Consider the following 16904-nt stretch of genomic DNA (forward strand, 5'->3'; position numbering starts at 1 on the left):
TATATATATATATATATATATATATATATATATATATATAGTCACAGGACAGAGTATTGTGTAGGAGTGGAGTCAAGGGAATTGTCATAGATGTGTATGATATTGGGGGGGAAGTGGGGTGGTGGATTTGGGGAGGGAGGTTGTCACTTTGAGGGGTAAAAAGTATAACTATTGCACTGTGTCATACAGCTGAATCTAATTTTAAAAATGTGTATTTCACAATAAAAAAATTAAAAAATACATAAAATATTGGTGAAATGTGGAATAAAAAAAAAGCCAGTGGTTTGTAAGGAATAATTTTAACCTTTTCAGTAAAATACTGTGTGGACCTTTAATACGGAAAATGAGGAAACATGCCAAAATTCTGTGCAAGATTCTATTAGAATTTACATTAGCAGAATACACTTTGTAGTTGAACCTTCAAGATGAAAACCATACATGCTTCACAAATAAAATATTATGCAACATATTGAGGTTTTAATGAGAAATAATTTGTACCGTAGCCAACAAATATGCCCAGATAAGGCATACTGTTTGTTTCTAGGAAAAACAGTTTAAAATTAAACTCTAATTATATTTTTTGTCTTTGATTTTACAGAATGGCTTGTTTTATGATTTGACAAGAATTTCAGGGTAAAGAAATTAGTTTCCATGCTTAATATAAATGCACACACTTACGTAGTTCACCAGCTGCATTTCGCCCACCAACCGCATACAGATATCCTTTGAGGGCACTTAGGTGGAAGAAGGTGCGCTTTTCATTTAAAGATGCAACTTGCATCCATTTATTGTATCGAGGATCAAATCTGAAGACTGTATCAACCGCTGTTTTTCCTTTTGTGTCATAATTACTCTGTCCACCAACGACATAGAGGAAATTTCCAATGACAGCAATGCCATGCTGGTACCTTGGAGCATCCATGGGGGCTAACGATTTCCATTCATGCGCCTTTTCATCATACATGCGCAGTTCCTTGCTGACAACCAGCTGCTGCCGCAGCACTCCTCCTAGTGTAACCAAATGAGTGGTGTCAGACCGAATGGCAGTCCTGTCTGACTGCATAACTGGCTGCATATATGGCATCATTTGGTAATTGCTGGCTTCTAGAAGTAGATTCACACAAGTGTTGTCAGTTCTCATGAAATCTATTGTTTGCACGTAATTAATGAGCTCTTGTGGTGTCATCAGTGGAAATCGTATGTTCTTCATTAATTTTGCAGCAAAGTCCATCCGAGGCTCTTCCAGGCGTAACCAGCGACAGGTAGCCTTAAAGAGCTCAAGTTCAGTGCAGTGCTTAAGGCTATTACTGGAAAGCACGAAGACAAGCCGCTCAAAAGGGAGTTTCAAGAATTCCCCAGTGCTCAGCAATGCAGGAAAATTCTTCAAGATGAAACTGTTAACATATTTATCTACTTCTGTCAGATTGTAGGTGTTAGCAATCCGCCCAACTTCGACACAATTGTCTAGGGTGACCTATTAAGCCAATAAAAAAAATTAAAACACGATTAGTTTCATAACACACATACATCTGGATAGCATAAAAGCATGTTATAGAATAAAAGTAAATTTTGCTTTTTACTGTCCATATAGATACAAATAAATATTCTTATCTAAGTACATTAATGATCTAAAGAGAATTCACAAACCATCTTCGCTTAATCCAGTAGAAAGGTGACTAGAAGAAAATGATCATTCAAAGTCAGTAGGTTAGCAGTTACTCTATGAAACAAGGTTATTACTTGACTGTGGTCAAAATAATCACAGTAAATCCTCAGTATCGTCATACGTTCTTAGAATTGTGGACAAATGACATATACTGAAATCGATATAAACAAGAGTTCCTACTGCATCTCATCAATGTTATAATGAAACGACGTTATTCAAGGGCCTGTTGTACTTTTCTCTCCTTAAAAACGTGTGTTCCCGGGCCGGCCGAGTGGCACGATGGTTAAGAACTGGCTTGGGACACCAGAGGGCCCCGGTTCAGATCCCACATATGAGGGCCAGTGACACTGCCCTCTACAGCTAAGATGCTGAACAACAGCTCAACCTGGAGCTGGGCTGCCCTGAGTCGCCGGCGATGGCGTAGGCTGCAGCCCCTGTGGCAGTGGGTTGCCATGGGCTACCGTGTGCAGCCAGCAGCCAGTGTGAGCAGCCAGCATCCACAGTGAGTGGCGGTCCAGAAGCCAGCGACTGATCTGCCTCGCCCGGGAAGAGCACAGTGATGGTGCCAACTTGGGCCAGTGAAGCAACATCCTCCACAAGTAGACTGAAGAACAAAAGGACAGCAAACTTGTCTGTTCCCCTTCCCCCAATTCCCCAGCGCTGTTCCAATGCCCCAAATTCCCCAATAAAAATCTTTTTAAAAAATGTGTGTTCCCTTCCCCTCCCCCCAAAAATACTAATAAAATTCTGGCTAGATGGATATTTTGGAAAAATAGAGGGTTATTCTATTATGGTTTATCTCAATACTTTTCTCAGTCATGATTCTTAAAAGTATGTAACTCAGCCAGCAGGTCCACTAACAGAAAAGCTCTAACACACAATTCCTAGATTTCTCTTTCATGTAAACAGGCATCATTCATTACTATGATTTATTTTGATTCCTTCAAAAGTTATTGCTTATATAAAAATAACCCAATAGGACAATTATTCCTAGGGCTAAGTAATTTTCCACATTATTTATCTTGAAATATAAGCAAGGGAATCAATTTCATGAAGGTTAGAATAGTTGTGTGTACATCAAATTGCTCATGGAGTTCAGTTAGTTTCTGATATCTATTACATTCCACATAGTTTTCCTTTGCTGCTGTCTTACTTGCAGCATACTCTAGTTCTGCCTGGGGTCAAAATGAGCCCAGAAAAATGTCCCCAGCACAGAGTAATTTATACCAAAAATGGAAACCAGGGAAAGGAAAAAAGCTATGGAGTGGCTCCTCTTTGGCAGAAGCTCTTTTCAATGCTTTAATAACTGATTGGAAAGTGGAAAGAGGAAAATCACATCAGCAAATATTATGCAAGGAAGAACTCACAAAAACATGCCTACCATACAAATGTCTGGGTGTATAATACAAACACAGAAACATTACAGGCAAAGGACTCAAATGATTTTTCTCAGGGTGTGTGTTCACAAATGTCACATACACTACACCTCATTGATGCAACTGTATGGTTAACAGATTGGCAGATGATTAAGAGAAAATTGGCTAATCCTTCTATTATCCTTTTTATTTAAAAGCTGAAATGAGACTAAAATCTTTATGTCTCTGCATAAAATAATAGCCCAGTTAAGATACAATACCACTGAAAGCTGTATGGTCAATACACACACACACAGACATAGACAGATTTATTGCTCAAGAATTTGAACTCTTTTAAGCAGCTGATTTGCTTTACAGAAATCACCAAAAAGTTTTCATTGTTTGTTGTACTTAATAGCTAAGTATTGAAAAATACCTAAAACATAATTGTATCACAAAAGAACTAGGAAAAGTAAATTAACAAATTATGGAACTTTTGAAATACAGCTAGTTTAACCCTGTTCAATATCTTGGATTTCTAATGTGATTAATAAAAAGTACATTAATTCAATTTTAGGAGTGGCAGGTTTGTGTCTCTTAAAATTTTTAATTGTGTTAATGAAGTTACAGTTAATACCCAATTGCCCAAACCACCTCAGGTGGAAGGGATTCCTATTTGGAGTAATGGATCCACTTTTGGAGGCAAGCAAGAAATAGCTCTTTTCCAGAGCAAGGGTAATTTGCCCTTTAAACACATTTACTAGTATGGGTAAGCAAAAGTTGATAACAACATAAAAGTAATTCTCAGTGTATACATTCTCATCATTACTGATATTATTACAAATAAAAACAACAAAGCATGGGTACATTAAATAGGCAAAATGATACCATCAGTTGTTAATCACCAAATTGAAAGTATATAAAATAACCCAAGATTAGAGATTAGAAACCAAACTATAATTAAGAAATAGGATCATGGTATTTAGTTCCTTCCCCTTTTCCCTCTTCAACTTTATCCAATAAGAAAATAATTACTAAAATAACTGGATAAAGAAACCTACCTTTTATTTAAGGGCATTTGGAAAATAACGGTATGCTCAGATGTTGACCCAGAGAACTGGAAAAGACCTTGACAGACAACCTAATCAATACAGATAGCTGCCTACTCTTTTCTTAAAAATCGACAGAGAATAGTACTTCATAACCTTCCATATTGTCATTTTCTTAATAGAAGGACTAAGCGTTTTCTATAGCTCACATAACAGCTACCACACTGTGGGCATATAACAAAGGTTAAATACTATGATTGTTAGCACTATAAAAATTAAAGATGTGATGACAGATACACCTAAAAATAAAACACTGTTGAATTAACATAGTAAATAACTAGAATCTTATTAATTTTAATATGACAGATAAGAAAATTATGTAATAGGAAATTAATTTTTATGAAGTGCATGTCATTGAAGATAAAAAATTAATTTTAGATTTTAAGGATTATGGAAACATAGTCTAAAATAATAGTTAGCAATATAAGCAGATCAAAAATTCAAAAATGATGAAATAATTGTAAAGAACTTTTGGAAAAATACAAGATTATTCACTGACGGTTCATTTCAATCCACTTCTCAGTCATGATTCTTAAAAGTGCTTCAGCTAGCATATCCCCAAACATTTAGCTTTGACTGGTTTAAAATAATGGACATGTGCAGTAACAACATACAATGCAATTCATGTATATATTAGAATACATAACATTTTGAAAATATAAAAGATACAGTTTAAAGCTTATTTTTAAAATATCCATAACTAGAAAGAACTTTAATTTCATCTGAATATATAACTTGGCCAAAATTCCAAAGTTATTATGGAGTTAATCCAAATAATTATATTAGCATTATAACGGATAGAGAAGCAAAACACAACAAACTTTCTCAACCACTTATGAGAACCAATAAAATTGATTTGAAAATAATCATGGGCCGGCTGAGTGGCGCGATGGTTAAGAACTGGCTTGAGACGCCAGAGGGCCCCGGTTCGGATCCCACATATGAGGGCCAGTGACACTGCCCTCCACAGCTAAGATGCTGAACAACAGCTCAACCTGGAGCTGGGCTGCCATGAGTCGCCAGCGACGGTGTAGGCTGAAGCCCCTGTGGCAGTGGGCTGCCATGGGCTACCGTGTGTAGCCAGCAGCCAGCGTGAGCGGCTAGCAGCCGCAGTGAGCGGCCGTCCAGAAAACGGCGACTGATCTGCCTTGCCCGGGAAGAGTGCAATGATGGTGCCAACTTGGGCCAGTGAAGCAACGTCCTCCACAACTAGACTGAAGAACAAAATGACAGCAACTTGTCTGTTCCCCTTCCCCAATTCCTCAGCGTTGGTCCCATCCCCCCAATTCCCCAATAAAAATCTTTAAAAAAATAAAAATAATAATCAAGTGCACATTTAAGTTTCCTTGATATAAATTATTATATATTATGCTATTATAATCAAATAACTTTCATGATCATCCTAAAGGCAGTTCTAAGAATCATAATTTTCAAAGTTGTCATTTTCATTAATATACTGGTACTCATTGCTGCTATATTAAATTTAAATTGAATAAAATTTAAATACCTTAAATTAAATGTAATTACCCTACATTAAAATTCAAATTATACCTGATACACCCAAACATTCTCATTAGCATAATTTGATTTTTTAATGACAAGTTTCATCAGAAATTTGTGATGTTATTTGTTGAAGATCAGTATCTTATACAGATAAATTCCCATTTAGGAAAAAAACTTCACTAAGCAAAAGCAAATGAATATCTGCTTTTGTTGTCTCATGGAAAATGCAAAGACTAAGTAAGAAATTAGCTGTCAAATTTTGGGGGACTCCTCAGAAATTCAATGCACCAACTTATTCTTGGTCCTATACAGTTTATTAAAATGACAGCCTAACATCAAGTACCTCCAATGCAGAGAGAGAATGCATTTCCACAGAAAAAGACTGGGAAGAAATCAAACAAACTACTTTGGTGGGCAGAGGGTATCTTCTCTGGAGCCTCCTTTCAGAGGTGAAAACATCCAAGGACATAGGGAAGGGACCTTTTGGTAAGAACACAGGGATGATTTAAAAAACAAAAAGCTTCCTCTCAGTCTTTGTCTCTCTTCACATTCTAAATGCCATTTGAATGTGAATACTGATGGTGTGTCCAGCTTTGGGAATCTAAATTACCTTATTCCTTTGCACTTTGAATGGATTTCCCTTATTAGTTGCAATGTTAGCTATTACAAAGGTCTTTGAGGGGAGGGTGAATTGGTTTGACCCAGGCTGGGTGTCTTCTTTGACTACAGAGTCCCTAGTGGCAGATGGACAAGAATGCAATGGTGAAAGTTATAGGCAGAGATAATATTTAACCAGCACAGTATGGGTACCAACTAATCAGAATATAAGCTCAGCCATAAACAACCGGAATCTGGGTACTACTTGTTAAATATCAGCCTTGGAAATAAAGAAGTCAAGCTTGGTTTGGTGGGGAGGGAAATAATTTGATTCATTGTAAAATTATCCATACAATTTTCTTTCTAACTGGCATTGAATGGTTTCAAAGGCAAAAATAAAAATTATCTGAAAAGACATGTTTCTTAATTTTTATGGATAAATCCAATTTAGATTAATTAAGGAATGTGAAAAAAAATATATAATACCCTTACATCAAAACATTCCCAAAACTTACTGCTGATATCATGACCAAATAGCAAAAGAAACTGTCTTTCCCAATAACTTCTTCTGATTCCCTTCATTTTTCCCTTGAGAGAACACCTTTCTCTGCCTTTTGCCTCTCTCCCACATTATACACCTTATTTGTTTACCACCATCTCCAACTCTTCATTACACTCAGTCACCTCAATAACATTTCTCTGCATTTCACTCTGAGCTCCCCACACTAATCAGTGATAATAAATCATTGGTGGAACCAATGAAATACCTGTGTCAAGAAAAAGAATAATAAACACAAGTTTTTAAAATGAGTTTAAAGAAAAAGTATCACCAAGTCAAAAACCCAAGGCACCTTATTCTCTGATTAAATATGCTTCAATATAAAAATAAAGTGGTTTCTTGCACACCTTCATTTGGTATTATTCATTCTGTATAATTATATATTCAAATTGTAACATTTCCAATTCAATTACAAAAGTCCTATTTCAGCAAGCTTACATTAAATTGAGTTTTGTGGGTTAGCTTGTAATCCTCCATAACAGTAATTCTGTGGGACAAAGGCTAGATGTTACATATTCCAACTTGCAAAAAAATATAATTAACAACAAAAAAAATTTAACTACAACCTGTTTATAAATCAGGAAGTGGCTGCATGGTATTTAGCATGCTGTAGTTATGGAATATCATAGGGACAAAAACTAATGCAATTTTTATAGGTATATAATTAAACAAAGGTAATTTTCCATTATCCCATGTTATGTGAAAGTAAACATTTTTAGTTTTATGAAAATTTTAACGACTCTGCTTCATATAATTCACTGCCATCCTTTTGCATTCATTTCGTAGTCCTCTTTTCTATAATTACCAAGAATATAACATAGCAAGAACAAAGCGACAGATCCTATAAACTATAATACTAATTACCATCCTAAGAGAAAGGTATTATTGCAAAGGATGGCAAAATTAGGAGGAAAGTGGTTCTTGTTTTATTGAGCCTGATGTTCTGTTATAGAAAATTAATGTCTCTATCCCACCAGAGGCAAGTGTGGCTTTATTATTGTATTCAAAGTTATCGTTCAAATATGACATGGAAATGCTTTGCATGTTATTTGCTGAGTCCATTTTATGCACCCATGATCCTCATCATCCACACAAATGATTCAGAATGGAATAGTAGCCCCTACAACTAAGGACATATACAAGAAGCCACCTCAAGACTGGTAGGAGGAGTAGAGACATGGAATGGGCTGGTCTCACACCCGCGTGTGACCATTCAAAATTGGGAGAGATATCTTAGCTGTGGATGACCCACCCAGAGGAGTGAGGGGCCCCAGCCCCACACCAGGCTCCCCAGCCCAGGGTTCCAATGGCAGGGAGAGAAGTCGCCATAATTTCTGGCTGTGAAAAGCAGCAGAAATTGTGGCTGAGGGAGATAAGGGCAGCTGCAATCTCAGGCAGTTCTCTTAAAGGGTCCATTCAGAGACTCATTTGCTGATGGACCTGCTTGCCTTCAGCTCCAGTGCTGGGGCAGCAGCTGGAAAGGCACAAGGGACATAAGAGAAGGAACTGAATTGACTGGCTTCAGAGAGAACACTGGAAGGGCAGTTTCCTCCCAGTTGGAGGAGCTGGCAGAAGCCATTATTTCTTTGTTGAGCCCTCCCTCTCCTGGTGTGGGGATGCGGGTGGCTGCCATATCTAAGTCTCCATCAACCTGGCTAACACTGTTCATTTCCTGATTCCTTGAGACCCCAACCCACCCAACTTTGGGGCACACCCAAGCTGCTTCCAGTGGCTTTTCCATAAAAACAGCCTGTCCTGGATCATGCTGCAGATTTTCCCAAAATCTCTGAAAGGTTCACGAAACTCAAACTCCAGCAGCATCGGGCTACAGCATGTTCCATACTTCTTGCTGAGCAACCCTAAGCCCGGCACTAGCCACAGCCAGTCTTGGTTTATAGCTGGGCCTCTTGAGGCACCTCCAAGCCCAGCATGGTTGGCAGCCAACTGTGGATTGCTTTGTGCCTCATGACAGGGGGCCCTGTGTAAGGTACAGGCTGTGGATGCACTTGGCCTGTGGTAGGTCCCCTCCCAGGAGGCCCTGGGAACTGGCACGGCTTGTGGCCAGCTTCAGGCTGAGCCAGAGAATCACCGAGCTGCTTCCAAGGATGACACAACCAAAGGGCAGCCTGGGCAGGCACTAGAGCCATGCTAAAGTAAATCCTGCTCTGTAGGGTCAGTCTCTGCACAACAGCTCCTCCACGGTAGTCACAGCCAGTCCTCCCAACCAATCAGCCTGAGGGTCAATCCCTCCCATTGATGTGCAAACAGCAATCAAGGCTCAACTACAACAGGAGAGCACGTACAACCCACAAAAGGGAAACACCTGGAGTTCCAGTCTCTGTTGACCAGGGAGACTATGACACTGGGCTCCATAGGAGACCTAATACATAAGGCCACTCTACTAAAATTGGAAGTCTGAACACATAGAAACAAACACAGGGAGGTAGCCAAAATAGGGAGACAAAGAAACATGTCCCAAATGAAAGAACAGAACGAACTTCCAGAAAAAGAACTAAAGAAAATGGAGACAAGCAATCTACCAGACAAAGAGTTCAAAACACTGGCTATAAGCATGCTCAATGATCTCGGGGAAAACTTCAACAAAGACATAGGAAACATAAAAATAGAGATAAAAAAGAACCAGGCAGAAATAAGTAATCCAATAACTGAAATGATGAATAAAATACAGGGAATAAACAGTAGATTAGAGGAAGCAGAGGGTGGAACCAGCGATTTGGAATATAAGGTAGCAGAAAACACACAATGAGAACAGCAGAATGAAAAAAAGAATAAAAATAATGAGGATAGTTTAAAGGGTCTCTGGTACATGAAACATACCAACATTCACATCATAAAGGTATCAGAAGGAGTAGAGAGAGGGAGAAACTAATTGAAAACCTATTTGAGGGGCTGGCCGTGTGGCTCAGTTGGTTAAGAGTTAGCTTAAGAGTGCAATCTCTGAGCAACAGTGCCGCTGGTTTGATTCCCACATGGGCCAGTGATGATGCGCCCTCTACAGCTAAGATTGTGAACAATAGCTCGACCTGGAGCTGGGTTGCCAAGAGTGGCCGGTGACGGCATAGGCTGCAGTGGGCTGCAGTGGGCTGCCGTAAGCTACTGTGAGTGGCCGGCAGCTGGGGAGAGCTGCCATGAGCCACTCTGAGCGGCCATCCAGTGGCCAGCGACTGATCTGCCTCAGCCAGGAAGAGTGCAATGATAATACCAACATGGGCCAGTGAAGCAATGCCCTCCACAGCTAGACTGAAGAACAAAAAGGACAGCAACTTGGCTGTTCCCCTTTCCCAATTCCTCAATAAAATCTTAAAAAAAAAAGGAAACCTATTTGAAGAAACAATGATGAAAAACTTCCTTAACCTGGCAAAGGAAATAGATATACAGCCCCAGAAGCACAGAGAAAGTCCCAAACAAGATGAACCCAAAGAGACCCACACCAAGACACATAATAATTAAAATGCCAAAGATTAAAGACAAACAGGGAAGCTTAAAAGCAGCAAGAGAAAAGCAGTTAGTTGCCTACAATGGAGTTCCCATATGACTGTCAGCTGATTTCTCAACAGAAACTTTGCAGGCCAGAAGGGATTGGTATAAAATATTCAAAGTGATGAAAAGCAATGACCTACAACCAAAATTACTCTACCCAGCAATGCTATCTATCATTTATAATTGAAGGACATATAAAGAGCTTCCCAGACAAGACAAAGCTAAAGGAGTTCATCACCACTAAGCCAGTATTACAAGGAATTTTAAAGGGACTTCTTTAAGATGAAAAAAAAAGATAAAATATATAAATAATAAAATGTTAGTAACCATATATCTATCAACAATTACCTTAAATGTAAATGGATTAAATGCTCCAATCCAAAGAAAGGGTGGCTAAATGGATAAGAAAACAATACCCTTATATATGCTGCCTACAAGATACTCACTTCAGATTGAAAGACACACACAGACTGAAAGTAAAGGAATGGAAAAAGTTATTTTATGACAATGGAAACAATCAAACAAACAAACAAAGCTGGAGTAGCAATACTTAGCACAGACAAAATAGACTTTAAAACAAAAGACAAAGAAGCACCCAGTAATCTCACTTATGTGTATTTGTCTGAAGAAACCCAAAACACTACTTTGAGGGGATATGTGCACCCATATGGTCATTGTAGTATTGTTTACAAGGGCCAAGATGTGGAGACAACCTGGGTGTCTGTCCATGGATGAATGGATAAAGAGGAAGTTGTACATATATACAGTGGAATATTGCTTGGCCATGGAAAGGAAAGGGTTTTTGCCATCTGCAGCAGCATGGATGGATCTGGAGGGTAATATGCTGAGTGAACTGTCAGACAGAGAAAGACATGCAATGTGATTTCACTTATATGTGGAATCTAAAGAACAAAATGAACAAACAAAACTGAAACAAACTCATAGATACAGAGAATATTTTGATGGTTGCTAGCTGGGGGGTGGTATGGAGCACGGGTTGAAAAAGTGAAAGGATTAAGAAGTACAAATTGGTTGTTACAAATTAGTCATGGGGATGTAGGATATAGCACAAGGAATATAGTCAATAATTTTGTAATAACAATGTAAGTGTCAGATGGGTACTAGATTTATCAGGGTGATAGATGGGAGGGGGTTTGAGGAGCAAAGTGAAAGGTGAAGGGGATACGAAGTAGAAATTCGTAGTTACGAAATAGTCAGGGGAATGCAAAGTAAAGCATAGGGAATATAGTCAATGGTATGGCAATAACTATGTAGTGCCAGGTGGGTGCTTGACTAGTCAGGGGGATAATTTCTTAAATTATATAAATGTCTAACAACTATGCTGTAAACCTGAAAATAATACAAAATAATATTGGATGTTAAAAAAAGGAAAAAATGGAATAGAATAGAATTGTATTATAGCTAATTTTTCGTTCTAAAAGCCCAAATCTAAATAGTGTTTCAGTATGTGAACTATAATCACATACTATCTTTAAAAATATAAACTTATTTCCTCAAAATGTTTGGTTTAAACACTCAATTCTTAAACCATGTGATTGATGCGTTTAAAAAATTATCTTTAATAGCTTAGCTTGTCAGAGAACCAAAAACACATCTACTTTTGAAAAATATATTATCTTGAAACTTTCAGTTCTTATAAGTAGAAAAGGCACCCAGGGCTACTTTTTTTCCTGAATCACTTGATGGCTGAAAGGAACAGGAAAATAAATAGAATAAGGCTGCATGTTTAACTAATAAATGGAATGCATAAAAGAAAGATAAAGGTAAAATTGGATTTTAAACAATCCTTAAACTAGTAACCTACCAACTATTCTCAAAAATTATCATGCATTCTAAGAGGGAATATTTCTACAGTTAAATCACACAGATATATTCTCTGCAAGCACAATAAAAATAAATAGAATGGTGCTCATAATAAAGATGTTTCCTCAAAGCTCATAGGCAAGAAGTTCTAAAACCAAGACAGATAGGAGTAAACTGTACCACAAGTAAGCTTTGTCAGGGACAAGCCTCTTCTCCACTAGAAATAAGTTTTGGGATGTCTGTAGAGGACACTAAAAATGAAGAACATAATTTTTAAGACAATACTGTTTATAAAAACACAGATATTTCCAAATGGGTAAAAATTGAGTTACAATAAATATTTCAAATAGATTAAGGAACCAATTCTCATTACAGGAAATTTGTCCAAACTGGAAAATGACTGTAATATCAGCTTTAAATAAACTTGCTTATATCAAGTTATCTAGAACAAAATTATTTTCTAATACAGTTATTTTGACAATTGTATACTTTTATAACTTTTCATAAATTGTGCTTTATCTAGTTTGGTCCTTTTCTTTCAAGGAACTGACCACAACCAATATCTACAGTTGTAAGAAATAAACTTTTGTAATAGAGCATAGGTTAGTAAAGTCACTTGTTAATGATACATTCCAAATAAATCACGACACTGTCCCTAGTTTGGCTCAGGATGACCATATGTTGTTAGGATCAGTGAAAAGCAATGTTGAGTCTATATATGTAAGCATCGTTATTACTGAGTTAATTATACACTAATTAATAAAATTTATTTATTAATTTAATAAAAATTTAATGTAATAAAATAAAATTTTAAAAAACATTCAATACATTTAATTTTTTAAAATGAAGTTGTTATATGATATCAATGGCACAAAACTAGAGGAAAGATACTTATAGCTCTTGAGGGGAAGGACCTTGTATGATGAAATTAAAATTAAATTTAGTGCTCTAGTCAGGGGGATCACTTCTTAAATTATAAATGTCTAACAACTATGCTGTACACCTGAAATTAATATAAAATAATACTGAATGTCAAAAGATTAAATTAAAATTAAATTTAGTGCAATAATGACAGCAAGCAGTATCATGGGACATAAACTTCACTTGGGCTACTTGTGCAATGGAGAAGACAATAAGAGTCAACACTATAACACCATGCTGCCATAAGACCTTTAAAAACAGCAGTTAGTTTAAAAGTTTGTAAGTAATAAGGAGACAGTCGTCTGAGTACTTTAAAATTGAAATAAGCAAACAAAACACACTTTCAATAGTCCAGTGAAATTAACTGTTGACTGACTTTATAAGATAAGGAGTAGCTTATTAATCAAATCATTAAGGATATGTTCTCTTGAAACTTAGGGTTTTAAAGACAAGGCTCCATGTTTAGCAAATGCAACTTAAAAGGCTCAAGAGCAATTACGTACCAATATTAAAATTGGTATGTGTTAAAGCAAATTATAGAAAAATGTTTTATCCATTAATGTAATGAATTAGAAAATATATCAAAATTTACTACTGTCACAATTTTCAATCACAAAAGCAAGCATTAGAAGCTCTAGAAATTTTGGCAATATTTCTTTGCAACCAAAACATTTCGTTTCCTAGAAGAAAAATTTAAGGTTCTCAACTAAAATAAGGCAATGTCTTCAGGAAGTGGATCACTGTCATTACCTGGTAGCTTTATGTGCTCTCTCTTATCTATTAAAGAAGGATAAAAATGATTTAGTGGGTGATGTGTTTCTATGGACTCAAACTTATATTATTAAAGGTTTGCACATAGGTGTTAGTTCTTTTCAAGACCTAGCTCTCATATTTAAAGGAAGAAAAAGGATTACTGAGCCTATTTAAAGGATTACTGAGACTTCTAGAAGCTCAAATTATGTTTCCACAGAATTCCAGTTAAGTCTGCTTGTAGAAAATCATTAACCTGAATAAGACCAGGTTAAAATATATGATACTATCAAAAATGTGAAGGTATATCTATAATAGTTATCAAACACTTATTGTCTGATGTCATTTGATTACACAGGTTTTTCTTAAATGATTCTGTTTTGTAAATATGCACCTGTACTGTTATCCTCTTAGCTTGCTACCAGACCACACACTATCAGACCAGACACCTCTCTCTAATGGCCAAAGTTTCACATTTCTATACAATAGATTCATGAGTCAATTCTAAACAGGCAACATCAGAGTCTACTGCAGGAAAAAATCTGAAGACTTGAAAATGTCTTACCCCAGATATGAGAAATACTTTGCAGAAGTCCAAAACCGGCAGAATCTGTAGAAAACTGGCAGCTTCCAGTGTGTCTTGAAGGTTGTCCATATTAAGAGAAAGCTTTGCAGTATAAATGAAATCAATAATTTTCCTTAAACCGACTTTGCTCACACCATGAAGCTTAATGCACATTAAATCTTGTTCTTTCATTCCACCTTAAATAAAAAAGACATTCAATTAAATGAAGGCAGATAATTTAATTAAGGTCAAACTCGATTCTGCTGCTAATTAGATACAATAAAACGAAGGATAACTTTTATTCCGTGTAAGCATTCATGTTAGAGTCAGGCTTCTGCATATTTTACAATTAAATGAGAATACTTAAAAAGGAATATCTCTATACTAATGGAGGACTATATGATGCAAGTGCTTCCAAAATATTCTCCTGTCACTTAATGTCTTTTGATGAATTAAAGATTGTAGTAGTGGGACCCAGAGTCTCTGACGGCCCATGCAGATATGTATTGAGAAAAGAAAAGTTGTGAAATAAAGGAGGGTGGAAATATGAAAAAGGTACATCCATTTCCCAAGTTAAAAAAGCACCACCCACAACCACACTTACTGGGTGTATATTCCTTTTGAAACTGTTTCTTCTTGTAAAGACAGAGACAAGAAGAAATGAATTCACTTTAGAAATAAAAAGATTAAACATGTACTTTTCATATTGTTTAAACGTGGATGCAGAGTTTAAAAGGCAACCTACCTGTGAACATAGCTTTGAAGTAATCACTAGCAGAGGCCATCATGACTCTATGCACAGGGAAGGCATCTTCTGTGTCACCTGGCATCAGGGTCACATCACAAAGCAAGCCTTCAAGTCGAAGCTGGTCAAAGCCCTAGGAGAAGAACATGAGTTGCACCACTAATCAAGACAAAATGGGTATATAAATCTCTGTGCACTAAAATTCTGTTTACATATTAATGTGTGTGAAACATACTGTATGTTGCCATGTATAATGCACAACTTTTTGCCCAAATTTGTGAGGGAAAAATAAGGATATGCATTATACATGGGTAGTACTAATTCCGTATTTATATAAATGTTTTTAATTCTTCACGCTTATGAGTTAAAAGTGTAACTCTATCAACTATAAGTGATATATATATATATGTTATATATATATATATATATAATATATATATATAGTCATGGGACGTGGAGTATAGTGTGGGAGTGGAGTCAAGGGAATTGTAATAGATATGTATGATATTGGGGGGAGTGGGGCAGCAGATTGGGGGCGGGGACTCTCACTTCGAGGGGTAAAAAGTATAACTATTGCACTGTGTTTTACAGCTGAAACTAATTCTAAAAAATGTGTATTTAACAATAAAAAATAATAATTAAAAAATAATAATAATAAAAATAAATAAATAAATAAAGTGTTACTCTAGAAATCAATAATGATATCTGTATGCAAAATAATACCCTGGAATATGATAATTGTTTTTGTTGAACTTATGACAAACTTACAACGATGAAGAGTTCTTGGCCTTCCATGATGTGTAATATCGTAAATGTGTTACTGGTACATAAAATTTCTTGTACTTTATATCTGTTCTTGTGTTTTGTAATTACTCATTACATACAATTTCTTGTACCATAATATGTTAAAAAATAAATGCTAAAGTTCATTTATAATACAAAAAGGAAGTTCCTAAATGTAAACAAATAAAACCTGGAATTAAAAAATTAAAATGAAAAGATTTTTCCCTGAAAGTTTGGGCCAAAAAGGTGGGTGCACATTCTACATGAGAGCACATTATACATGGCAAAATACAGTATTTGGAAAATAAAGCCAATGGAATAATTACTCAGAAGAAGAAGAAGAAAAAAACTGAACACTATATTCAATATTTGACAATGTGTGTTTAATTTACTGTAGGAAAATAATTAAGACTAAGTTAGATTAGTCTTAAAAATAAGGAGAGAGTATATGCATTCACTTTTGTATACAACGACTGGCTTTTACCTTATTTTGGAAAAGTTACCATGTGCACTTTCATTTTCCTATGTGCAGAATTAAGAGATATGATAAAAAATGCAGTGAATGTTTAAATTTAAAAAGATTATTACAGTGGGCCAGCCGAGTGGCTCAGTTGGTTAAAAGCACGAGCTCTGAGCAACAGGGTCACTGGTTCGATTCCCATGTGGGCCACTGAGCTGTGCACAGGCTGAGCTGCCACTGAGCTGCCAACAGGTGGCAGGTTGGCTCAGCTGGTGAGAGCACATACTCCTAACAACAAGGTTGCCAGTTAGAGTCCCACCCACAACTAAGATTGAGCACCACACCTCGAGCTGTGCTGCCCTGACCTGCCAAGGGACAGCCGGATAGCACAGTGGTTAGAGCGTGCACTCTTCGCAACAAGGTTTCGAGTTCGACTCCCACATGGGATGGTGGGCTATGCTCCCCCCAAAACTCAAGCACCTTGAGCTGAGTGGCCGTGAGCTGCTGACAGGAGGCCTGATGGCTACTGGACTTGGAGCTGAGCTAGCTGCACACTCCACAACTAA

General features: G+C 36.7%; 1 protein-coding gene across 5 annotated transcripts in view; it reads right to left on the reverse strand.

Moving 5' to 3' along the window:
* KLHL13 (kelch like family member 13) overlaps nt 1–16904 on the reverse strand; it is a 232769-nt gene that overhangs the window by 16633 nt on the left and 199232 nt on the right. For all 5 annotated transcript variants that reach the window (XM_019626124.1, XM_019626127.1, XM_019626123.1 and 2 more), the window contains 3 exons: nt 15096–15228; nt 14351–14547; nt 679–1474 (listed from right to left, as the gene is read on the reverse strand). In XM_019626124.1, coding sequence (XP_019481669.1) covers nt 679–1474; nt 14351–14547; nt 15096–15228 — 1126 coding nt within the window. The remainder of the gene's footprint in view (nt 1–678; nt 1475–14350; nt 14548–15095; nt 15229–16904) is intronic.

Source organism: Hipposideros armiger, unplaced genomic scaffold (genome assembly GCF_001890085.2).
Source record: "Hipposideros armiger isolate ML-2016 unplaced genomic scaffold, ASM189008v1 scaffold_659, whole genome shotgun sequence".
In the NCBI taxonomy this organism is placed as follows: Eukaryota; Metazoa; Chordata; class Mammalia; order Chiroptera; family Hipposideridae; genus Hipposideros; species Hipposideros armiger.